This window comes from Vulpes lagopus, chromosome X, assembly GCF_018345385.1.
Source record: "Vulpes lagopus strain Blue_001 chromosome X, ASM1834538v1, whole genome shotgun sequence".
Lineage (NCBI taxonomy): Eukaryota > Metazoa > Chordata > Mammalia > Carnivora > Canidae > Vulpes > Vulpes lagopus.
This window is the reverse complement of record NC_054848.1, coordinates 79,558,891-79,586,211: the sequence shown is the minus strand read 5'-3', so window position 1 is coordinate 79,586,211 and position 27,321 is coordinate 79,558,891. Positions and strand designations below refer to the sequence as shown.

The 27,321-nt window shown below is 36.5% G+C and overlaps 1 protein-coding gene across 8 annotated transcripts; it reads right to left on the bottom strand.

Moving 5' to 3' along the window:
* Nucleotides 1-853: 853 nt before the first annotated feature.
* Nucleotides 854-27,034, bottom strand: PWWP3B (PWWP domain containing 3B). 8 transcript variants are annotated; one of them, XM_041741291.1, is made up of 7 exons: nucleotides 26,903-27,010; nucleotides 25,692-25,829; nucleotides 24,011-24,196; nucleotides 19,379-19,555; nucleotides 17,004-17,185; nucleotides 7,318-7,452; nucleotides 854-4,627 (listed from the first exon to the last, which is right to left on the bottom strand). In XM_041741291.1, exon 7 carries the CDS (start codon nucleotides 4,403-4,405, stop codon nucleotides 2,318-2,320), a length of 2,088 nt encoding a protein of 695 aa, XP_041597225.1. In that variant the 5' UTR covers nucleotides 4,406-4,627; nucleotides 7,318-7,452; nucleotides 17,004-17,185; nucleotides 19,379-19,555; nucleotides 24,011-24,196; nucleotides 25,692-25,829; nucleotides 26,903-27,010; the 3' UTR covers nucleotides 854-2,317. The 8 variants fall into 8 exon arrangements, with proteins under 8 accessions (XP_041597225.1, XP_041597231.1, XP_041597228.1 ...); XM_041741297.1 differs by having other exon boundaries at nucleotides 19,379-19,484; XM_041741294.1 differs by having other exon boundaries at nucleotides 24,011-24,191.
* Nucleotides 27,035-27,321: the final 287 nt, after the last annotated feature.

Here is a 27,321-nt window from a genome sequence, read left to right as displayed (position 1 = left end):
ACTCCCATACCCCAAATGCCAACTCATTCAAGAAGAATACATGCATGTCTGAGGCACACCTCCCTCACTACAATAAATGCCATAACATGACATCCCAGGAGGAATTGTGTACCCTCTCTTTACCTCAAACCATATATCTAGGAACTCACAAACATGAGGAAGACTTGGGCTCTGGTTTTCAAATACAAGCAGTGCACAAGGTTAATAAATATTTCTATTATGATATAATGCATCCTAGTCATTTTAGAAATTAGATTATTATCTGGGTCACCTAAAATCTGACCTTGTCATTTGGGTTACCTTAAATGCTCGTAGCTGGGCTTTAGACCACACATCGTTTGCTCTTCTGACTCACAGTTGTATGTATGAATGAATGAAGTAGTAAAGAAAATACTAGAACAAGTACTGTGGTTGGCTCCACTGAGAAAACTGAAGGTGGGTAATAGACTGGAATAAAAGGGACACCATTTTATAGGTAAATACAGTGTAAATATAGAGTGTGGTGATGTCTGTTGTTAAATATGTTCAGGATCATGAGGAAGCTATGTGGATTGATATAGGCTGTATGCCCAAGGAGACTTGGACTTCGTCAGGCAGGGTCCAAAGAAGGTTCTATGGAATCTGAAGCTTAAACACTTTCGATGGCTTTCTTTTAAAATAATACAAAATCAATCATGATAATGAGTATTTATTTAGAATGATAACATATAACAAGTGTTAAACTTATGACAACTACAACAGGCAAAAATTCCAAACAAATTATAATATATATGTGTGTGTGTGTATTTTTTGTTACAGAAACATCACTTATGTAGCTGCACAATCTGAAGTATGACAAAGTGACCACCCAAGGTGAAAGATATAATAGCTTTATTGCAAATTGAAACATCAAACATCTGCAAATTTTACATAAACATGTGGCCATGTGTACACATAATAAAAACCCAAGAGTGACACTTGTCTCAGTAAAAATGCAGACAGGTTCATGTTAAGCTTTAGCATTTATTTTTATGTCAAAGTTTTAAAATAAAGTAGCTCTCCTTTTATTCTCACTGAAGTCTTGTTTCAAGTTAGAATAAACAATTCATTGGCTTCAAACATTAACTTTTAGTTGTGTATTTTAAAACATACTCAGATAATTGTCAACTTTGGCCTCAAATGGAGGCTTTTTCTGTGGCCCATTTCCAAATTCACAGATTCTGGTCCATCTACTCTTTCTAGTAGCCTGGAATGACTTACTGTTTGGCAATCATATTATTAGAACCAACTAGAACTATTTTACAAATAAGCCAGATGATAAAGATTGCTTGGTTTGAAACAAATGACTATGTATTCAGAGATACAAGACTCAGAACAAAGTGCTTGCATTTTCTATAGTTTATATCAAACTAGATGGGCTCTAAAGCAATCAGCCTGGACTCATTCATCTAGAGTAGCCAGACCAGGAATACAATGACTCTAGCTGCCTTCCACATGTGGTCAGAAGGCTATATTAAGGTACACAGTCACTGTTAGTAATAAAGACAGCCGAAAGCCTGTTTTAAGAAACCATTCAGCTATTGAATTACAGACACTCTCATAAATGGAATTTCAGGGAAACGTAAAATGAACAATCCTGTTCAAGGCTGCCAAAATTATTTTCTGCATGCTGAGATATTACTCACACACATATGGACTGCATGCAGGTAATCTATTAACTTTATTTTTGAATTCCAGACTGTTTTTCTTGCAAAAGCAATTGCAATTAGTTATAATATATAGCAAAACATCTCTCTATCTTTGGTTCCATGTCTCAGAGTTATTTCTTTTCCAAAAATAAATAAGCATGGCAGGAAAAATAATTCAACTATCTTAAGAGAAAACCCAACATTTTATAAAAATTAAGCAAAAAAATATAAGTGATGTTCTTTAGATTTTTTTCTAATTATCTCCCTTAATATCTAACACCAGTGCAATTTTAATATTAAAATGATTGTGCACACTGTATTTAACTATACAGCATAGACATAAAAATGTCAAAAAACAAAACAAAACAAAACCGTACTTTCCCTTATAAATAATTTAGGATTTATGCATTCTAACAATGTATGGGAAAGTAGAACTGCTGGTATCTGTTAATAAAACTGACTCTGAAGAAGCATAAGAAACGGAAACAAAGATGTAGTAATATTAGCAAATCCTAGAGATGGCAAAAAAAAGGTGAACGCATTACCCAAACTCTCCCATATCTGGAAAATATATGTTAGAATGGTTGAGCGATTTTTTAAAAACTAATATCTACTAAAGTTTCCCATTATGGTTTGGACTCTCAGGAGATTTAATGAGCTTCATTTGTTAATGGTTTCCGTCTCTTTTCAAATAAGATTTTTGCATCAAATAATTCTCTTTCCCTGTATCCTAGAGATGGTCCCTTTAGATACTTTGCTTCAGCTGCCTTGTAATCTAATCCATCCACAGCAGAAATTGAACAAATGATTGCTTCTGGCAGAAGAACTTCCAGGATAAATTTAATTTTATCATCTCTTATCAGAGTCAGCATTTTTTCATCTATTTGTTTGTATATTTCTTGTAAATATTTCACCACTTCATCCAGCTGATCTTCATCCTCAAAGTATGTTTCAATACAGGGAGTGAATCTATTTGCATTCAAAAATGACTTCAGCCACCTGGATGCTTTTGTGCCTTTTAAAATGGCTAGAAGATGATTCTCTGTTCCCTTTGCATTCACAATGAAGTCCACGAGGTTCTTGTTGGCTCGGTCCCGAGCAGCCTTCATTCGGTCAGGAAGAATTTTCTGGAAGGACATTTTCTTGGTCTGGGAAGTCACAACCATCTGTTCTGCAGGATTCTCACTTTGCAGCTTTGGAAATAAGTTCCTAAACGTGTTCTGTTTGATTACTTTCCTAATTGGATAACTAATATCAGCAGCATAATACTCAAGGAAAGAGCCCGAAAAAGAACCACAACCTAGTCTAACTCTGTAGTCACAAATCAGCGAGATGCACCAGTCAATACTTTCACTGTAATCCTCCCTGGCTTTTTCCACTAGTGCTTGTTTCTCTTTACAATCAAATTTCTTCAATCTTCTAAAAGGCACCCTAATGCCTCTCTTTTCAGGATTCATGCTTGCCTCAACAAAAAGCACACTCGCTTTTCTCTCTTTTCGCCTAATGCTTTTCACCACTGCTGGCCAAAATGGATATTTTTGATATTTAAACCAGACTATCATTCCTGTTTCAAATGAACGAGGCTCATAATTAAAAACAAAGCGTGGAAGTTCTTCATCTTCCTCATTGTCATCTAATATGGAAGAGAGAGAATTTACCTGTGCTGACTTATCAGAAGCTTGAAGTTCTTCCTCAAGTTCTTCAAAATCCAGTCTCTGAAGATTTCTTTCATTATTCACAAGGAGTGAATAATCCAGGGCATGGTTAGAGGCACTAAATGAAACCTGACATTCCTGTGAACAAGGCTGGGAGGATGCCGAGGTACCTGCTTCTGATTCCACAGGTTGATTCTGGCTGGTATCTGAGCACGGATTTGAGGGGCCCTCTCCAGGATCTTCAATATTCTCTGAGAAGGTAGAGGATTCAGTGGAAACAGCCATGGTCTCTGGGCAAACGTCTGGTGTCTCCTCTTTCACTGCTTTGGGCACAGTGAAGGTGTCTGACAGCAAAGTTGGAGTGAACTTTTCATCTTTAATATATGCATCCTCCTCTTTGATTGTGGAATGCAAAGGCATAATTGTTGAGATATCAATCTTTTTCTTGCTTTCCTTTTCATCATCATCTTCTGAAAGTGAAGGAAAAGTTTCGCACCAGTTGGGGTTTTCTGATAACTTTGTTTCCATTTCACTTGGAAGAGCATCAATGGTTGCATGCACTTGTGATTTATCATCATACTGGGAATCATTATTCTCTGAGTTAGCTACTAACAGGGATGCTGCATTTTCACTTTCCTCAGGACACTTCAGTAAGTCTCCTTCATCTCCTTCATGCTTCCGATACTTTTTACGAGGGGGTGAATCAGAAAGCTTTTGTGGATCATTCTGAGACAGTGTAGTGGTTGCTTCTTCGTCTGAACTGCTTGCCTGACTCACATTTGTTCTCTCATTTAGAATATCCAGTGCCACTTTTAGTGACCTTTCATAGGCTGTTTCCTCTATAGGTAGATCACTGCCTTCTGACTGTGCTGCTAGTGAGGAAGCAAGGGCTTCAATTTGAGATTTACTTAGAATCTTTGTTTCTGTGCTTTCCACTTTAATTTTTTCATCCAGTGAGAGTATTTGAACTTCTAGGGAAAATGTCTTTTTTCTCTTACTGTTTGATGATATTTCAGATCTAGACAAAACCTTAGCCGGCCATAACTGGTCTTTCCAATTGCACAGGACATACTCGGCTTCCATTATGATTTAGATACTTGTACCAAGAGGTTACTATTCAGAGATTGAGGTGTCTGGCTATTCTTGACACTGCTAAGGCAGTTTCTACCAAAAGCAATACTCTGATCAAAGCCTCTTTTTTCTTAGAACTATAAAGGGTATACTGCTTGTGTGGCCTGTTCTTCTCCAGCTGAGTTTCCCAAGGGCGCTTGAACACGTTGTTTGAATGGGACAATGTGGAGGATACTAGAATAGGGAAAAAGAAAAGAAGAAAAGTATAAGAAAATAAAATTGGTTTGCCAAAGCAGAGGTGAGGTGAGCAATTGCAAACAGAGAAGAGGTAAAAGAAAGAACAATATTTGGCGAGGAGAAAACAACATAACGTGAGGTGGGGGATAAATGAAGAAATGGTTTTGTAATATCTCAAATTCAAGAACATGCACTTGTTTATTGCACATGAATATTAAGGAGTAAATTTATGTACATTAATGGCAAGGTGGAAGAGATTGCAGTGGTGTGTCAGCGATTCTGTTGTTATTAGATACTGTGGGACTTTGGTGCCTGTAATGTTATATACCTAGAGCAGTGGAAGGCTATACTAACATGAAATCTCATCTGTGATTTAGATATCATGTTTATCTTCCTTCTTGTTCTTATTGTTTCAAATTATCTCTGTTTGACACTGTTATGCTATTTGGTTCATACTAAAATAATCACTCTCAGGAAAATTGAGGTGGGGACAAGAGAGAAAGGAAGTAACAACTGCCCTATGTCTATTATGAGCCAGACTGTAGACCTTTGTTTGAATCCTCACATCGATCATCATGTGGATTTTAACTTCTTTAAAAATATATATATTTTTCAACAGAATTCTAATCCCACTTGATATGTTGTCTCAGTTCACAAATACAAAATATGTTTCATCGCTTTGTCTACTTCATAAAAATAGTTATCTGGAGAAATTCAGGAAACCTAGCAAGTGCCATCTGGTGACCAAAACCAGAACTGCAGCCTTCCCAAGAAGTGCAAACAGGGCCTCCATCACCTTCAGATCTTTCTCATGAAAGAAAGGTGGGAACTACATTTAGCCAGCTAGGAGCCTTCCCAGGCTTCTATAGTTTTTTGTTCTAAGCTCAAGAGTTTTGTTGTGTAGGATTATAACAGGATTATAATATCTTCAACTACAATATTTCTGGTTATAAATATATCCAGAAGCTGATTAAAAATGGAAAAGATATAAAAAGATATATGCAAAATAAAATACAGCTCTATACAAATATTCACTAGGAATATTTTCTACCTTTACAGAATTTTTTACATGTATAAATGAATGTATATCACTTCAAACCAACGTCAGATCTCAATTAAGAGAAGAGTTTGAACATCATTCCATACAAATAAGTATTTTCCACAAGATTTTTTTTTATGAATTACTTTTTTTAAAAAAAAGGTTTATTTATATATTCATGAGAGACACAGAGAGAGAGGCAGAGACATAGGCAGATGGAGAAGCAGGCTCCCTGTGGGGAACCCGATGTGGGACTTAATCCCAGGACCCCGGGATCACAACCTGAGCCAAAGGCAGACACTCAACCACTGAGCCACCCAGGTGCCCTATGAATTACTTTAAATGAGGTTTTTCCCACATTTGCAATATTTTATGTCAATATGTTCCCTGATGATGTAAACCAAATAAATGAATAAATATATAGTAAGAGTATTTGAAATAGAGAGCAGTAAAGCTAGCCCTGTCTCTCTGATCACACAAATAATCCCAATTAATACTGTGGCAGACATGTTTTTCCAGGACTTGTTGCAAGTCCAGTAGTAGTATATGTATGTTTCACTAACAAGCATATTTCATTTTAAGAGAGATCACATGATAAATGCTATGCTATAATTTGCTTTTTTCATTTCATATTCTTTCTCAGACATTTCAAATCACTAGATGTAGAAGCTTTTGTTTCTATTCTCCAGATATATAGTATATTCTGTTGTATGACTACACCCAGCTGTATAATCACTCTAAGAAGTGCATATAGAAATAAACCACTCTATCTCATTGTCAGACCACAGCCCTGCTGACCACAACCATACTTGTGGTCTGGAAGACTGAGTTGCAAGGACGACACAAGCAGGGTAACTGACGCAGAAACCAGGTTACATATTTGATCAGGTCTAGGAAAATTTCCACAATCAGCAAAAAACAAGGAGAGGGGATATGTTTGCATGTGTCTGTGAATGCTTATGTGTTTGAAACAAAATGGGTATGTTGTTTCAGCTTTTTCTTTCATCATTATAAAAATAATCATGGGGAAATCTACTATAAAGATGCTGAAACAGACTGAAAAATAACATTAAAATAGTCACCTGACCACCCAGAAATGCTACCATGGCATTTTTTTTTTCCTCCCGGATTTTCTTCCAATCACACATATACACATGGATATATATGTGCAGATGTCTTCACTCGACTACATACATGTTCCCCTTTCCATACTCATGTGCAGATTGCATATACATAGCCCTCCTATGTGGCAATCAATTCACAGGAGTCTTTTTCCCTAAGCGGTCAAATATTTTTGTCTTTCGTTTTTGTGTGCCAATTAATAAATGCTTCCAAATTCAAAGAGTAACCAGAATATCTAACAATACAAACATGGGATTCCAAGTCAATAAATCAGCATGAACGGCCATGCTGCACAGAAGCTTTAATATAGAGGCTGTAATCTGATCACCCCTTTTCTTACTGTGGACATTTAAAGCATTGGGAGATAGAGAATTTCCAAAGGATCAATTCCTTGAAAACATCAGCAATTCTCTCAAAAGTACATACCATTCTCACCACTCTAAGACCACCCTCCCTATGTTCCTCATCTTTAGTCTAGGGCCCTGAGAAGTCCCTAGAAAATAAGTAGCTTTAAGACAGCCATTACCTTGAAGCTTCTTGTCAGCTGCAGACTGGTGAAATGCGGCTCCTCCCCCAAGACTGGCCAGGCACAGCTCACTTCCAAGCTTATCAGAGAAGGCTCCGCCCCCTCCTTGTAATGGGGATGACAGAAGGCGCCTCCCTGAATTAGAGAAGGGAGAATTGCCAAATAAAACCGCTGAAGTGTTAAAGGGCAGAAATGGTGTATTTCCCCCAAAAAAGTTTAAATTGAAATGGCAACAAGTGTCTGTTTAATTAACATTCGACTCTGAGGGTGTGAGATTTTTTGATAAAAAAAGAGGTTAGCAAACTACCTTATTAAAAAACAAAAATCCAGTTTAAAATATTCCTAATATTTCTTTTTCCTTGCCTCTCTGGCACCTTACCTTTGTAGGTAAATTTTATAACCCAGCTGATAAACTTCTATTAAGATAGCTCATTAAGATCTTGATGGGGAATGCACTAAAACTGCACATTATTTTAGAAAGAATGGCTTCTTTATAATTGTTTTTCTGTTTTCAGGGCATAGTAAGTCTTTTCCTTTTATTCAGTTCTTCTACTGAATGCTTTAGGAAAGTTTCAGAGAATTCTTCACAAAATGGATATTTTTGACTACAGGCAGAAAAATCACTGGTCTGGCAGAAACATACCCATTTCACATACCCTCATCAATAACTGGAAATTCCTCCTTCTATTTTGTTGGTATTTTTCTCTCAGGCAATTCATGTGGGGATACTTAATTTTTAAAAAATTTACATGTCAAAAAATTTACATGTCTTTGTTTATTTCTATGTCTGAAATGTATTTTGTAATTTTTTTCATTAAAATTCTCCTGTATTGATTTTAAATTTAGATTTCTGATTTAACTTAGAAAACCAATTTTATATATCATTAATAATAATTTGGGGAATAAAGATATTGAAGAATGACATGTTTTATTTGGCCTCTGTATCATGTAATATAGAACATATATATTAGAAAAATCCACTTTTATATATGCTTTAATACTGGAACAATAAGTACCAATAATTTAATGAAAATTATATCTAGACTGGCATATTATTGAGGACTCTAACAATTAGAGTATGTAATGTTCTGTACTAGAAACAATTCCTAAATTTCAGTCTTAGCCACAGAAGTTTATTTTCCTGATGTCATAGTGTAGGTCGTCAAATGGCTAGAATGGGGAGGGATCACTCCTCTAAGCGGTCGTTAAGAGATTCAAACTTCTTCCATCTTATGGCTGTACCATCTTCTTTAGCCTTGAAATCCTCCATTGCATTCTTTGCACCTGGCTAGCAATCTTATGAAGAGGGGGACTGGAGAATCCTGTGGCAGGTTTTAGGTGCAAGGCTGGCAAACATCACTGCTGGTCACAGTCAACTAGATAAAACTACCATAGAGACCAGGGAAGGCAGTCTCCCTGTGACTCAGGAGGAAAATGAAAGTTTGGTGAACCCCATAGAATCCTCTCTGCCACAAGAAGTTTTTCCTTTCCATCTTTTCTAGATTTCTTTTATTTATTTAATGTATTTAACGTAGTTTTTATTATGTAAAAAAAATCATAGTTATAATGACTGGTACAGAAATTTCTAGTTGCTCACCCTAAGTCCACTGTTTGCATTAGCAGAACCCCAGGTGCATTCAGAGTGCAGTATAAACTCTTAAAATATTTCTTTTCCCAGACTCCCTTACTATATAAGCCATTGTTAGATGATGGAATTTCTTGCCAAAGAACATAAATGGAAATACTTGTAAAGATTCCAGAGAAGGGACCTCCAAGCAGGATAAACAGCCAACTTGGGCTTTTTTTCGATTTACCTCTTCCTCTTGCTTCCCCCCTAGAATTTGACCATAATATAATTCATCTAGTCATTCTGGACCAAGTGAGAAAGGATGCAACTCAGTAGGGATGAAAAATTCTGAACCCCTGAATAATGGGGCCAGCTCATTCCAATCACTTTAACTTAGTGAAACAATAAACTTTATCTTATCCAATTTACTCTGTTTTCCAGTCTTTCTAGTAGCAGGCCAAAATAGTTGATTTTGCAATCACTGACAAAAATAATATCATTTGTATTACAGAATTAATCTTTTCAAAGCTTTCAAAATATTTCTATATAATTTAAAGAGGATCATCAGGCCAAAGTAAATATGTCTTTATTTAAATAAAGAGATATAATCAATTATATATTTTATAATGAAATACTTCTTGTTCTGTCTTCTTATTTCACATGTTTGGAAAAAAATGCAACTAAAGTACAATCATTACATCAAAACTATAATTTCTTTTATTTGTCTATTTTCTATATTGCACATAAATCAGGAAATGCTACACTCCCTTACTATTTTCCAAACAAAATGCAAAGGAAAAAATAATTCTTTGCATAATATTTTATATTTCACTCTTCTATAGAAAGAAGGGGAGAAGAATGATAGCCAATAATAACAAAAGCTGTTACTACTACTGTTATTATAATGAAGATATATAATAATTATAGATATAATACTATCTAAACCTGTTCCCAGCACCTGACATATTATCTCATTTAATAATCAGATGGTTATGTCATGGAGGAGAGTTTCATTACCAACTCATTCTGCATAACAACAGTAGTATTATTCATAATAATGTCAAAGACTGTAGAAGCCAGAAGTGTTTTTTAAAATATTTTATTTATTTATTCATGAGAGATACGGGGGGGGGGGGCAGAGACACAGGCAGAGGGAGAAGCAGGCCCCATGCAGGGGATGTGGGATTCGATCCTGGGTCTCCAGGATCACGCCCTGGGCTGAAGGCGGTGCCAAACCGCTGAGCCACTGGGGCTGCCCCCAGAAGTGTTTTTAACCATGTGCCACATACTCTGCCAGGTGCTCTGTATACATGATCTCCCTTGATCCTCACAAACTCCTGTTACGTATTATGAGTATTCCCTTTTCATAGATAAGGCTTTAGAGGTTAACAAATATTTACCAGAATATCTAGAGAGTATTTGTGCATGGGCATGGAATTTTACTCCAGATATTTTGACTCCAGAGTCCATGGTCATAATCACGAAAATACATTGTACCTATCTCATTGCAAATGGAAAATGCTCTGTAAAAGTGCCTGGATGAATAGGTGAATTAATTAATGAATTTTAAATAGTTTTGTATTGGGAGGTACTGGAACTTAAAATCTTGTGCCTGGTTCTGCATCTAATTTAACATAAAAGTGTCTTACATAACCTAATATAGTTATGGGAGTGACATACCATCTATTGATTAGAAAAACAAGTCACAGGTTCTGCCCACACTTCTAAAGAGAGGGAATTACAGAAGGAGGTGGGCCACTTAGGTTGTGTCTACCACAATACTGTATGATTCCATTTATACAACATTTTCAAAAAGAGAAAATGATAGTGATGGTGACATGATCATTGGCTGCCAGGAATTATAGGGAGGGGGAAGGTGTGACTATATGTAAGGACAGCATAGAAAGTTGTGGGGTAATGAAACTCTTCTGAATTCTGACTGTGGTAGTGATTATATGATTCTATACATGTGTAAAATCCAAATAAGTATCATGTATTATATATGATACTATAAATTATGATTTTAACTGATCATAATTTTAAAAATAAAATTTAAGTGGAAAAATTTAGTAACCATTATATAAAAATCAACTTTTATAAATATGCTTTAGAAATCATCTGCTTCTTCCTAAAGCATATTTAATAACAGAGAAAAAATAACCCATACGTACATTATTAGAAAGTACCAGTTCTACTTCCACTTAGGATATAAAAAAATCATTAGAGAGTGTCACCCATAAGTAAACAATGATAAAAATCTAGACGATACACAGATTGTAAAATTCCATGATTCCATCAGAAAACTCTGGTAAATTGACTTACAAAGGGAGATCAGCCCCATTAAAGAGGGACACATGCAGTGTTTCACCTTTGGCAAAGCATGGGACAGAGGTGGCTGTCATGCAAGCAGGTAAAAAGAAATCAGCTGAATTTTTAATGAAGTTTTTCATTCTTAATGGGCTATTGTAGTTTGGAATATTTGACATCCCAGACACTTATACACTCACTCACTGCCAAGTTCTTTTTCACAGTCCTTAACCAGAAGCAGCATACATGACTAGGGACAAAGCAGGAGATCAAAAAGAGCGTATGTCAGTGGATGAGGTGCAGGAGGCAATAAGCTATTGTTGGTAGACAGACACACAGCCCCACACACTTATCCAAACCCTTCTACTATGAGAAGCAAAAACCTTAAAGCACTAGAGGAGAAGCAACAAACCTTCCCCTCCTGGGCACTGATAAAAATCCATTGCTTCTGGGGGAGGGGTAGAAGCAAAAAACCATGTGTCCAGGGAGGGGGAGACAGAAAACTTTCCCATTCCCAGGACAAAAGAAGAGATCCTTTGCTGCTGCAGGGGGGTGGAGCCAGGGGGAGTAGAAGTAGAAAAATTTCTGCCCTTGAGGTGGGGCAGGAAACCCTTAGGCCGAGGGTTCTGCATGAATGAAAAGTAATGGTCAGCTACTGATGAGGAAGGGGCAAGGATATATCTCTCACCAAAGACCAACTCCAGGTACAAATCAGAGGTTTTCTACCATGATGAGAGGAAAGAATTCTGAGAAAGCACAAGCCTCAAGGTTTAGTTGCATAGGGCCTCCCTAAGGTTGAGGCTGGATAGGACAATGTAATTCACCATATCAACAGACTACAGGGAAGAAGAAGATCATCTCGATGCAGAAAAAAGCATCTGACACCATACTATAAACACTCATAAAAAAGCTCAGAAAACTTGGAATTAAATGGATCTTCCTCAATCTGATCAAGGGTATCTATTAAAAAGCCTAAAGTTAACATCATACTTAATGGTGGCACAAGGAATGTTCTTCTCCTAAAATCAGGAGCAAAGCAAGGAAGTCTACTCTCACCCACTACTATTCAATATTGGATACACTAGCCAATAAGGTAATGCCTGAAAAGTAAATTAAAGGCATACATATGGGAAAGGAAGACATAAAACTGTCTTTATTTGCAGGCATGATGATCCATGTAGACAATACCAATGAATTTACCAAAAAAAGCTATTAGACCTAGTAAGGAAGCTTATCAATATCATCAGATATAAGGTCAATATAAAATAATTTATTTCTATATAATAAAATTTGGAAGTTTTAAAAAGTACCATTTAAAGCATCATAAAAACAGGAAATACTAAAGTAGGACAAATCTAACACATATGTGCACATTTGTATGCCAAAGACCTCAAAAATTATTGAAAGATATTAAAGAAGACCTAAATAAGTGAAGAAATATATCATGTTCATTGACTGAAAGATCAACTATGTTTAGGATGTAACTTCTCTCCAAATATATCTACAGAATGACTGCAATCTCAACCAAAATCCCAGTAGACCTTTTGTAGAAATTAAAAAAATATCTCTACAGTGTATATGGAAAAATAATGGAACCAGAATAGGCACACTACTTTTAGGAAGAAATACCAAAGTGGAATATTCATGTTATCTGATTTTAAGACTAAAGCTATCAAGGCGGGCCTGAGTGGTTCAGTCACTTAATTGTCTGACTCTTAATTTCAGCTCAGGTCATGATCTCAGGGTTGTGGGATTCTGTCGGGCTCTGTGCTGGGCATGGAGCCTGCTTAAGATTCTCTCTCCCCCTCTCCCTCTGCTTCTCTCCCTCCTCTAAAAAGGGACTATAGCAACCAAGTATATTATTAGTTATCAGTTACTAATTATTATAGTATATTATTGGTATAAAATAGATATACAGATAAATAAAACACAAATAGACCAGCAAATATGGTCAACAGATTCTTGACAATGGTAATTAAATGGAGAAATGATGGTCTTTTCAACAGACAGTGCTGGAAAAATTGGACAGCATATGTAAAAATATTCATCTTGACCCCTTACCTAAGACCATACACAAAATTTAACTCAAAATGAATTACTGACCTAAATGTAAAAGTGGAAACTATAAAACTTCTAGTAGAAAACAAAGTAGGAAGCCTTAGAGACCTTCATTTACACAAAGATTTATTAAGACACAAGCGTACACCATAAAAAATTTGATAAATTGGACTTGAAAACTTCTCTTAAAAAATAAATTGAAAATCTACAGGAGGATATATTTGCAAAACACATATCTAATAAAGAACTTTTATTCAGAATATAAAAAAACTTCTTATAATCCAACAAGATTAACAACCCAAGAAAAATGGACACCTAATATAAAAAGACCATCATCAAAGAAGACATATGAATATCAAATGAACACATTGAAAGTTGATCAACACAATAATTAAGGATATGCAAATAAAACCACAATAAGACATCACTAACACCTTTATAAGAATGGCTAATATTACAAAGAGAAAAAAAACTAATAGTATCAACTGCTGGCAATGATGCAGAGCTACTGGAACTCATACATTGCTGTTGAAAATACAAGATACCACAGTTACTTCAGAAAACAGTGTGGCAGTTTCTAATATAGCTGGACACATGCTTACCATATAACTCAGGAATCTCACTCTTAGGTATTTACTCAAGAGAAATAAAAACTTATGTACAAAGGTCTGTTCTAGAATGTTTATAACAACTTTAATCATAATGAGCAAAAATTACAAATCTACTGGTGAGTAGATACACAAATTGTAGAATAATAGAATAACAAATAAACTACTACTGATACATATATCAACATGGGTAAATATCAGAAACATCATGCTACGTGAAAGAAGACAGAAGTAAAAAACTATATATTATGCAACTCCATTTATAAAATATGTTGGAAAATAAAAACCTATAGGGATAGAAATTAGATTAGTGGTCACCAGGAATCAGGGTAAAGAGTACTGACTATAAGGGAACATTTTGTACTGACAAGAGGGAACAATTTGGAATTATAATAATATTCTATAGCCTGACTCTATTGGTCATTACATGACTACAGACTTTGTCAAAACTCTTCAAACTATACACCTAAAAGAGTGAATTTAACTCGGTGTAAATTATACCTCAATAAACTTGAGCTTTAAAAAGGCATCCAAAATCAGAATATGACTTATATAAAAAGTTTGTATTTTACTGTGAGAGCAATGGGGGTACATATAGGAGTGTGATCTGTACTTTGGATCATGATTACCAAAAAAGGTTGTGGGTACCACCAGGTACATGTAAAAATATCTTCTGGAGAATACAAAGAATATGTTAGAAATTCAATTTGTTTTAATATTTTTAAGTTTTGCTAACTTATATTTCTGAACTTACTTTAAAATGTTGGAGGGCTCACATAAGATACATGACTTTTAATGCAGTTATGTGTCTCTTTCTGTAAATTTATATACTCACTGAATATCTCTTTCATTAGAAGTTAGCTAACACGGGACAAATGTCAAGAATCCAGATGACATCAGCACCTTACAGTTTGTGAAGCTTATCCTCACTGGCAGAGCCTTTAACTACACTGAGGTTCTCACATACCACTCAACTATGTGAATGGAAGGAAAGGAAGGAGTAGAAGCCAAGTGTTATGACCTGGAGACAGACATCTGGTTAAGAATTATGTCCTCAGTCAGAAAGCAGAAGCCAAATAACATATGAGAGACAGCATGGTTGTAGAATAAGCAAATATCAATATTTTTAGTGTACAAGATTCATATAAAAGGGTGGAAATGGTTCAGTTAGAATACTCATAAGAACCATGAGGGGGGCATGAGCACTAGTAAAGCAAAGAATTGTAGATACATAATGGATATACAGAATATTGAATGGTCTCTAAGGCATAGGCACAAATAGCTGAAACTAGCTATAAACAAAGTTAAAATCTTATTAATATTCACTGGCTGAATGCCAGCACACTTCAAGAGGAAGAACATCAGAAGAAAACTTACTAAGAATGAAAAGGCCAGGAAAGAAAAAGACTAGTCAGATAGTGAATCATTGCCAGAGCCAAAGTGACTCCATCAACTCTGGCCAAACATATGTGAAGATGATAGAGAGGAAGAAAAGAGAAAGAAAAAAACCCAAACAAATAGGGACCTAGAGGTCACAAGAAGATAAACCTGCTATGTCTGGTGATTTTGTATTCCCCAGGTAATGCCAAGACCTACACCGTGTCAATGGCTAAAGCTGCTACGAAATTAAGATTCAGGATGATGGGATGGGAAATATATCAAAAGAAATAAAATAAAGAAAAGGCTGATGAGGACCTCACAACTTCATCATTACAGCACAAAGCAAACAAAGCTGTCCTGCAATCTATTTTTTTTTCAGTTGTAAGTATAGCAATCTGAGTATTGAAGTAGAGAGACTAAACTATAGTGTTCTTTTTGGGATTAACAAAGAGAAGGACCAGTTAAATTAATTTGTAAAAGGTCATCAACAGTCATAATGTGTGTAGCAAGGAATAGATAAGAACATAAGAAAAGCAAAATAAAATCACCGAAATTCAAAATGAATTACCGAAGATCTGAATGTGTGTGTGTGTGTGATTCACTGGTACATCTGGCTATAGACTAGAGATCATTCAGTGACCTCTGAACCGCTGACAAAAATCCTTAGGTCACTGGACTACATTTGACTGTCCAGGTAGCCACAATAACTGTGATGTTAGAGGCCTCTATTGCCTTAGGGCTACTAAATAGTTTTCTCATTCAGTGTTTATACATATCCTCCTGAAAACTTGTGAGGAAGCTTGAGTAAGTAATTTTGAATGGGATATAGTAAAAAAATAAAGTCACTTAAAGGGAAGGTAAAGAGAAAAGAGAATAAGCAAGGGGATTTCTGTTGTCAAAGGCAAAGGAAGGTGGACAAAGGAAAATGGAAAAGACATACAAAAAGATGAATATATATACCTGGCACCAAAGAAACATACTGCACTTGGGGAAAAATATTTGAAAATTCAGAAAAAAGAGAAGTAGTTCTATAATGTCCCACTATGAAATCCTTATTATACCTATTATATATAAGAAATGACTGAGGGTGTGTATGGTAGGAGATGTGGAGGGGTGTTGGAGAATGTGCTGGGACACCGTTTTTATTATTTGATACTTTGGGGCCTCTTGATGTTTATTCTGGGGCAATCTTAACTTTTTTCTACAGATTTATTTATTTTACATAGAGAGTGGCAGTGGGAGAGGGAGAGAAGCAAATACCCTGCTGTGAGTGTGGAGCCTGATGCGGGGCTCCAACTCATGACCCCAAGATCATGACCTGAGCCAAAATCAAGAGTTGGATACTCAACCAACTGAGCCACCCAGGAACCCCTTGGGTAATTTCAACTTTATAAAGCTGCCAATGTCGTCCTATCTACCCAAGGCAGTCAGACACAGATACTGCGGTTTGTGTCTCTGGGACTCAGACAACAGTACAATAACCTCATTAAGAAGATGAGTTTAGGAGTTAGATATTTGGAACAACTGCCATACTGCCTATTGAATATCAGGATAGTTTTCAAGGCTTTCTTGAGAGTCAGGTAGTTGGCAGAGACTTCCAAGTCTTCCATTTGTATAATTCTTTTATAGGAGTTTAAGATAAATCTTGCCTAACACTAGAATTTATGATTCATAATTTAAAATGTGATGGCTACTGAGCCAGAAAAATTATAAATTGTACTACATATTCTCAACCATATTTTAACATGAAATGGTAGGAGACTTACTGAATGTCACGTGGATTGTGGAGGATCTGGTCTGAGGGTCTGGTTGTCTTCTCACTCTAGGTGCTTGTCCCACAGAGCCTTTTCCCTGCTCAGAACTTCTGAAGTTGCACTGCCTTTAGGGAGCTCAACTGGCATCACATGCAGATTGCCCAGGTCATGTGTATCTTCAATATTAACCTAGGCTGTCCCAAAGGAGACAGGGAATCAAATCAATTAAATGGAAAAGGTGTAAAAAAACTTCCCTACAAAATTTTAGCAGGCCTGTCATTCTGAAACACAGGAATGAAAAAAATCTCATCTATGATATAGATGCAATGCTTATAGTCCTTTTTTGTTCTTATTTGAAATGCTCTCTGCGACACAGTTATTATTTGGTTCATCCTGATATCTTTATTAGGAAAAGATGAGGTGAGGTGAGGACAGAAGAGTAAGGAAATAACAACTGCCTTGTGTTTTCCATAGGCCAGATTCTATGTAATTGCTTTTTAAAAAATGCTGAGTCCTCACATTAGTCCTTATGTGGAGCTTTTTCCTCTAGACACATACAGTTTTCTTCAATGGAGCTATAATCACACTCTACATGCTGTCTCATTGTGTGATAATACAAAATATGTTTCATGGCTTTGTTTGCACACTTCATAAAGTTGCCTGGAGAAAATGTGGAAAATCTGGCAAACGCCATCTTGTGACCAGTTGCAGAACTGAACTCTTACTACCAGATCCTTCTTATGGAAGGGTGGGAAACTATATGCTGCCAAGCCAGCAGTTTTCTCAGGCTTCTAGAATATACCATGCTCAAATTTAGAGTTTTGTTATGCATTATGCAAAAAATGGAATGCTGATGTCCTACTCCAATGGTCTGATAAAAAGTTGCATACTTACTAAAAGTTGAAAAGATGTGATTTGTAAAAAGAAAGTATAATTCTAGAAAAATAATTAATATTGTTTCCTGAATATTTTTCCATAATATTTATTTACAAATACACATGAATGCATGTAATTTCAGACCAGTTTTTTACCATACTGAAGCACATGGTTTGAAAGTTTTTCCCAATAAGTATTCTCATTGTGATTTTTTTATGAATCACTTCAAATGTAATTTCCCCTTCTAATTTATAACATTTTAGCTCAAACTTTTTTCTGCTACTGTTAAAAAATGACTAAATATATATTGAAGATCATTTTGACACAGATATAGAAAAGACTGTCTTATGTCTCCAACCACGCAATCCCATTAGCTGGTAGCCTTATATTTTTTGTGATTTTCGTTATACATACTTTTTTAAAGCAGTCTTTTACGTTTAAAGGACACAATACAGTGCTTGACATTCTGCAATTTCCATTTTTCACCTAATACTACTTCTCAGACATTTTCTGAATCACTACATGTTCATACTATGTAACCTTAAATTGTATGGATGCACTGTGCCACATAATATTTTTAAAACTGCTTAATAGAAATAACGCAAATACCCTGTCTCACAAATAAACTTAATAGATATAGGAAAATGGTTCTTGCTGACCACAGCCATACCTGTGGTCTGAAAGAATGAGTTGCAAGGAGGACACATGCAGGGTGGTAGCCAACACAGCAACCAGGCTACACGCCCGATCAGGTCCAGGAAAATTTCCACTATTGGCAAAAGACAAGGGGGGTATGTTTGCATGTCTGTCATTGTGTCTGTGAATGTTTATGTGTCTGAAACCAATCAGGGACACTGTTGCAGCTTCATTGTGCTCTTCTCATTATAAAAATAATCACAGAATCAAGCAATTCTAAAAATGCTGAAACCAAATAAAAATGTATTTTGAAATCCCTAGTAATCTGAACACTTCAGAGATGATGACTGTAAACATGGGAGTCTAGTTCTCTTTAAGGAAAATGCATATATTTTCCACAAATGTTATCACTCAACAGAATATCTGAATCCCTTCCACATTTGTCCTTGTACATTTACATTTGTGTTGTATGTGTCAATCACTTTTGATGTTTACATTTTTCAATCAGTTACTTTTTGTGTAGAATAATAAATGTTTACATCAAAATATAACACAATCCATAACAAAAATAGAAACATGGAATGCCATGTAAAAATTAACACGAACAGCATGCCTCTCGCTTAAGTCTTAATTTAGAAACTGTAATCTGATCGCCCATTCCCACACTGTAGACTTCATAAAATATCGAGAGAAACTAAATTTTCATGGGATTGATTCTGTCACCATAACAGCAATTCTCCCCAAACCGTATTCCATTTCCACCTCTCCCAGGCAACAATGTCTGGTTGTTGTTGTTGTTGTTTTTTCTTTTTCACCGTAACACCAAACCCCCGAAGAAATTCCCAGAAAATAAGTAGCTTTAAGACAGCCATTACCTTGAAGCTTCTTGTCAGCTGCAGCCTCGTGAAATGCAGCCCCTCCCCCAAGGCTGGCCAGGCACAGCTCACTTCCAAGCTTCTCAGAGAAGGCTCCGCCCCCTCCCTGTGATGGGAAAAGTAGGGGGCCTTTCCCTCAATTAGAGGGAGGAGAATCGCCAAGTTAACTGAAATTCACTTAAAGGGGAAAAACGTTCATTTTTAAAAGACTTGAAAGTGAAATGGCAACATGTGTCTCTTTAATTTCCATTCAAACCACAGGAGTAAGGTGATTTCCTGAAAAGATGTAGCAAATCCCTTCATCATAAAATAAAGGCCCAGTTAAAAATAGCTCTTGCATATTTTTCTTGCCTTTTCTGGCACCTTATTTCTACAAGATTTTAAGACCCAGCTGGTCATTGTCCAACAAAACGACCTTTTAGGGGGCACCTGGTTGGCTCAGGTCATGATACCATCCTGGGATTGGGTCCCACATCAGGCTCCCTGCAGGGACCCTCTTCTCCCTCTGCTTATGTCTGCCTCTCTCTCTGTGTCTCTCATGAATAAATCAATTATATCTTTAAAAAAAGACCTGTTACTCCTCCTTTCCGATGGCAGTGAATTAATATATTATCTTGTGAAGAATTAAATCTCTACAATTTTATTCTTCTGGCCCTGGGACATGGTATGTCTCTCTCTCTCTCTCTCTCTCTCTCTTTTTACTCGGACTACCTCGTTTATCCTTCAGAATGTTTTCTACTTTTTTCCTTTTCAAGTACAGTCATTCCTTAACCTTAAAACGTCAAACAAAATGCTTAAAAGGAAAATACATATGTATCTGAATATACTGAAATTTTAAAAATACAGTAAAAACACATAAACCAAAGTTGAAAACAGAAGAACAAACTTCACAAAACCATCTTCAATTAAAAAAATCTCTAATCTAAAGTGGTGCTTCCAAATGAATAATAAATATACAGCAAGGTGGAAAAACTTGAGCAAAGGATATAAATATGCAATTCACAATATTCTGAAGGAATAGTTCTTCCCTGCTCCTAATATTTATACTTCCTGTGAGCAAACTCAAGTAATCCAACTACAATAATGAATTTCTCTCTCTCTCTCTCTCTCTCTCTCTCTCTCTGGATTTTATTTACATATTTGACAGAGAGCACAAGTAGACAGAGTGACAGGGGGAGGGAGAGGGAAAGGCAGGCTCCCTGCTGAGTGGAGAGTCTGATGTGGGGCTGGCTCATGACCTGAGCCAAAGGCAGACGCTGCACCAACTGAGCCACAAAGGTGCCCTTCCCACACCCTCCTTTTTGTACAGTTGCAAACCCTCTAAGCTGTTCAGTAGATTTGTTTAAATGTGGTGTTATAAGGCCTACTTGATTCTCACAATAATCAATGCCCTGCAACTTCTCTTCCCCTTGTACAAAAGCTGACATTTTGGCTCCCATCTTCAACTGTATTTCTTTTATATTGATTGTACAATCTGTTCAGTGGAGAAAGGAAAGTGCTATTCATTGGGGCCTCTCAAAACTTAAACATTCAAAATAAAAGTTAAAAGTGAACTATACATTGAAAGATACTTACCTTCCCTAATAATCAAAGTGATGCAAACATAAACAGCAATGAGATTTTTCTACCTAATTTAGCTTACAAAGATGCGAAGAAATGAGACAATAGCAGACCAGAAAATGAGTAAATGGGCACTCTTGCTCATGTGCTAGGTCATGAAGCTGGGAAGAGGGCAAAACACATTTAAAGCCAAAATCTAACGGACTCTGAAACAAAGGGATGTGTTCTCTCTCCACCAGTATTCACTGCCTCCTGGGCTTGGAATCTGGACTCTTTTTGGTAGAACCAAGGATGAGGTGAGTTATATTCAGATTGTAAGAAACTGGTGAATGTAACCCCAGAATGAGCCTTGTGTAATTTCATGTCTCTTCTGGTGAGCGTAATGGTGAATGACGACCACCTTTAGTAACTACCATACTTATCTATAAACTCTCCATCTTTCCCATATGTCCACACTCCTACACACAAATTAAAAAATGTTTTGCTGCACTATGTTTTTGCCCTGACCATGTCTGCATGATAGCATTGACTTGGCCATGGAGTAGTTATGTGTCACAGGGCCTGGCAGCACCCTCCTTAAAGATACAGCTATTCCTGGGCAGGAACTGAAAGTCAAAAGTCATTTGTTGGATAGACAAATGCCCCCAGTTCATTCCACCCTTATCTACATTTGGCAATTCCTTGTTCTTGTGCTATTGTTGTTTGTAACTTCTACTTCAATATGGGAAAATCATCTTTCTATCCTCTTTTGTTGGGCTTTCATCTTCACAAAATATTCAAGAAAGTAATATTTAAATTTAGATTTTTTTAACTTAGACGTGTTGTTTCCCGGGAAGTGCTAAAACCTACACAGTGCCAATAGATTGTTCAGGGGGTTAGTTCTCTTAAGATAATGTTATGCTAGGTAAAAACAAAGATATATATATGTGTGTACATATATATACATATATATACATATATATATACATAAGACCCTCACATATATATGTGTACATATATATACATATATATACATAAGACCCTCACTACCCCCATCCATTAGCACAGTGAACAAGTAAATACAACTCCTGCCTCCTGCCACCTCTGACTATTCAGGTTGGAGAAATAGAGCTGCAGTATGACACAGCTCTTCCTGTAATTAGCAAACAAGAGAAAGAACACTGTTTGCATTGAGGCCTCTAAAGAAAGAAAAAGCCATCATTCTTCCAGAGACATATAACAGCAGGATCAGACTGGGTGAAAATTATTCTGAATTTTCACAACCAACCTAAATAAAGGATATCAAAGGGTCTTTGGTGAGGAGATATGGATTTCTGTTGGCAGACTCCAATGTTTAGCTTTTAAGAATTTGTCATGGAGGCATTATGACAGTCACATTTTTGAAGGGTTTGAATAGGCAGGTAGGCAGGCAGGAAGGCAGGCAGTCGTGGGTTTGAGACCTTCATTAGCTCAGTGGAGAGAAAAATATCAAATCCCTGACAACTATGCTAAGTTGTTATCTCCCCACACTACAGAGCATAGTTTAGAAAGATGCATGAGTCACACGTATCTCTGATATTAACCTAGGCTGTCTAAATATTAAATCATATTTAATGGCACAATAAAAAAAGAGTTTGTTACCTGTTTAAGTGTGTAGTAAGAGACAGATGAGACAGGAAGTATGGGAAAGGGAGCAAAAGAAGTCCTAATTTAACCACAGAGAAACTGATTTTGCACATGCTCAATTAGTGCCACCAGATAGAAACAAGAAATCAATCAAGAGATACACAATATGCTAGGAAAATCCTTATGTCACTTATTTGGTTTTAGCTGTCTGTGTTTCTAGACAAGTGGTGTTTTTAAAGAACCACTAACTTCTTCCTAGGGCTAGTAAATGGTTTTCACCTGCAGTAGCCTCTTATCCTTCTGAAACTTCACAAAATAGCCTGAATAAAATATTTTCAACAAGTGACAACTGAGTTAGATCAAAACACAGAAGACAAGAAAACGGATTGGATAAAGAATTTACTTTTGCTAAGCAGAAAGAATGTGGACAATGAGAATGAAGGTAAGATAAAAATCAGAAGAATACATAGTATTGACCAAGGTTAGAGACATGGGATATATTTCGGGGGAAAGGAACAAAAACAGAAAAGAAGTATGATAACAAACCCAATATCCTCTTTATTATTTATATTGTACCATAAAAAGGGAATGTATGCATGAGAGGCTTTGGCAGTATCAGACATTATTTGTGTTCCTGGATAATTTGGGCCATTGGGACCCCACTGGGTTATCACGAGGGAATGTTCGGCTTTAGGTTTTCTATGCAGCTGGTGCTGTCCTGTCTGGTCCAAAGCAATCTCATGGACAAAGATCATAGGGCTCAGCATCAACCTCATTAAGTGTATGACTTTAGGGAGTGAGAGAATTGTGATGGCTGTTGGGAACGAATTAAATGTCAAACCACTATAAGGTGCTATTCAAGAGAGTGTACAGATGTCTAAGGTCAGAAGACTTTAAGCAGGTATTAGGGAATCTGTAACTATGTTATCTAGTATGTGGTGATGACAACCTAGCTGTCAAAGAATGGAGAGTCAGGCCATGGGCTAAAATCTCAGGTAGATAGCTGAATAGACTCTTGCACAGTTTTCTTCACAGTGGTTTCACAGATGAGATTTTTTTTCCTCCAAACAAGAAGCTATGATTCTTAATTACAGGATGGGAAACAATATAAATTGTACTGCTAATTTTTGACCTGACATAATTTTAATATGAAATGTAGCTTTTATTTTATTTATTTTTTTAAAGATTTTATTTGTTTATTCATGAGAGATGCAGAGAGAGAGGCAGAGACAGAGGCAGAGGGAGAAGCAGGCTCCATGTAGGGAGCCCCATGTGGGACTCGATCCCGGGACTGCAGGATCATGACCCCAGCCAAAGGCAGATGCTCAACTGCTGAGCCACCCAGGTGTCCCTGAAATGTGGCTTTTAATTCAAAATGCTATGGTTACAGTGGGAAGCAAAACAAATTACACCCTAAGTTCTCAACACCTTTTTCACATGAAGTATTTCATGAAACAAGAACTTTACCCAGTATCACGTGGATTATGGAAGGTCCGGTACTGTGATCTGGTTGTCTTGATTCTCACTCCAGCTACTTCTCCAGCAGAGTCTTTTCTCTGCTCAGCAATTCTGAGGTCGCACTGCCTTTCTGGAGCTCAACTGGCATCACATGCAGATCCTTCAGGTCATGTGCATCTCTGATATCAACCTAGACTGTCCCAGGGGAGACAAGGAATCAAACCAATTAAATGGAAAAGGGGTAAAGAAATTTCCCTGACAAAACTTTCAGGCCCATCATGCTGAAACACAGGAAGGAGGTGAAACTTCATCTGTGATGTAGATGCCATATTTATTACCCTTTGGGTTATTATGATTTGATTCATACTAAAATAAGCTCTCTCATGAAAAGGATGATTTGGGGACAGGAAAGAAGGGAAATAACAGTTGCCTTGTGTCTTCTATATATAAACCTTTGTAGCTACTTAAATAAAAATACTTTCTATTTGAATTCTCACCTCAGTCCTCGTGTGGGTCCTTTTTCTGTTATATATGTGAAAAATTTCAACAGAACTGCAATCACACTGCACATACAGTCTCATGATCTGCTAATGAAAAATATGTTTCATTGCTTTGTCCACTTCATAAAAATGGTTGCCTGGAGAAAATTTAGGACACCTGGCAAGCGCCATCTTGTGACCAGAAACAGAACTGCAGATACCCTGCCTTAGTAGGGAAGGGTGGGAACTAATTATCCAGACAGTAGCCTTTTTGGGCTTCTAGATTTTTCCATTCTCAATTTAAGAACTGTGTTAGACAAAAATGGAATTATAATTCTGATTTTCATGTTTTTATTATGATATGTCTCATGCATACTGTATGTCTTCATCTTTTTTCAAAGAAAGCAAATCTCCACAATAATGGTCAAAATAGAGTGGTTTGCTCTCTATATTTCTAGATTTTTTTCCTACAGATATTTATAAATGTGCATGGTTTTTAAAGAAGAATATATTTGATCATCTCTCCACATCAATAAATATTTTCTTACATTATCTCGTTGCAAATTACTTTTATAAGGGTTGTCTCTATTTCTAAAATTTGATCCCATTTTATCATAGTGAAAATTATTCTAGCTTACTCTTTTCAAAATAAGACTTTTTATTTTTTTATTTTTTTTTAATTTTTATTTATTTATTTTTGATAGTCACACACACACACACACACACAGAGAGAGAGAGAGAGAGAGAGAGAGAGAGAGAGGCAGAGACAGAAGCAGGCTCCATGCACCGGGAGCCCGACGTGGGATTCAATCCCGGGTCTCCAGGATCGTGCCCTAGGCCAAAGGCAGGCGCCAAACCGCTGCGCCACCCAGGGATCCCTGACTTTTTAAATGGGGAAATATGATATATAGAAGACTGAAGTGTTCTGTCTCTCCAACTATACCTATATCCCACAAAATAAAGTAGCATGCGTATTTCCAGATTTTTCTGGCATATATTAATGTGATGCAGGTCATTCTGCAATTTGTTTATTCTTGGAATATACTATAGACACCTTATCTTATTATTTAGCTCATTGCATTAGCTTAGTCTTTTCACAGCTGCATAGTATTCAACATTATGGGTGTACTATTCTATGTGACTATTCTATAATATGTTTCAAACATTTTTTGAATTATTTCCTAAGAGTACATCAAAATACAAATACATACCTTCTGCTTGAACCACCATCTGGCCAATAGTCTAAATATCAGAATTGCAAGAAAACCCAAGCAACCAGATAACCAGCCTTCTCAGATCCACCTCCAGGTAAAGACAATGGAGTGTTAATGTGGTGTCTATTTAAATATCTGTAACAAAACGGATTGCTCCCTCTCAGCTCCATTACATGTTTCCAAAAAATCTAAGGATACATAAAATCTAAAGAAGAAAATACACACCCATCATTACTTCAACCACTGAATTGTTTACTTCGTACATTTGAGTCTAATCCCTTTGACTGTTTCCCTCATCATAGATATCCTAGAATGTACTATCTGAGATTACATTTACTCACCCATATATTTGAAGATCTTTCCATGTTTATATATGCTTACACATTTGGGGGAAGGTAGTTCCTCCGTGTTTTAAATTCTCTTCTTTATGCTGACACAGGTAATACATGTTAAGTGAAATGTGGAAGAAAGAAGAAGTGGAAAATTTCCTCTCTTCTTTTCCCCAGACATCTTTTATTGCTAGACACACAGTTTGTTCTGTTTCACTATGTTAACATATGTCCATTATTCCTTAGCTTATGATTTTTCAGATAGTTTTCAGATTATAGTAAAACTAGAAATACATCATTCTTCTGATAGGTAGAGATGTAGACAAATATGGTCCTCTGAGCATCCATAAAAAAGCAATTCTTTTAAGGCACTGAGTATCACCTGACAAATAACCAAACTCCTAATTTTCAGAAGTACTTAAATCTGCACAGTTACACATTACTTCAGATTATTACTATATAAACTCCACCACGACAGTTAGATTTGTTAGAAACACAATACAACCAAAGTAATATAAAAACCCAACACCCCCAACTAAGTTCATTTTTCATTTGGGACTATCACAATCTTTTTTTTTTTTTTGGTCAAAAAGAAAGATTAATTTCTCAACTTTTGTTTCACCATTTATCCCATCTTACCACTGCTTTTTGTTTAAATCCTAAAATGGTCTATTCAGAAGTTAGCTTTGGTAACCTCATGAAGTATTTTTTCCGCAGGTGTAATCTGATCACCACCTCCCCCACTTTCAATATGTGGACTTTTAAAATATCTGAAGGAATACCAAATTCAGATATTAATTCCCTCACAGAAACAAAGTCTCCCACGAAACGACACTCCTTTCCCTTTACTGCAAAGCAGCAGTCCCTTCTTTTCCTCACCTTTACTCGAAAGTTTCCAGAAATCTCCGAAAATAACTAGCTTTTACGACAGCCATTACCTCCAAGCTTCTTCTCTTCGGCGGAAGCCTCCAAGTCTGTCCGTAATGCAGCTCCTCCCCAAGACTGGCCTGGCACTGCTCACATCCAAGCTTCTAGAGAATGCTCCGCCCCCCCCCCCCCCCCGCTGTGATGGAGAAAGCAGGAGGTCCTTCCCTCATTTAGAGGGAGGAGAATCACAAGTTAAACAGAAATACAGTTAAAAGAAGGAACTGGTCCTTTTAAAGAATTTTAAAGCATATTGGCAAATATGTCTGTTCAATTTCCATTCAAACCCTTAAGGTGGGTGATTTCCTGAAAGCAAAACCAAAAAAAAAAAAAAAAAAAGAGGAAATAGAGATAGCGAATTTCTTTTCCATATA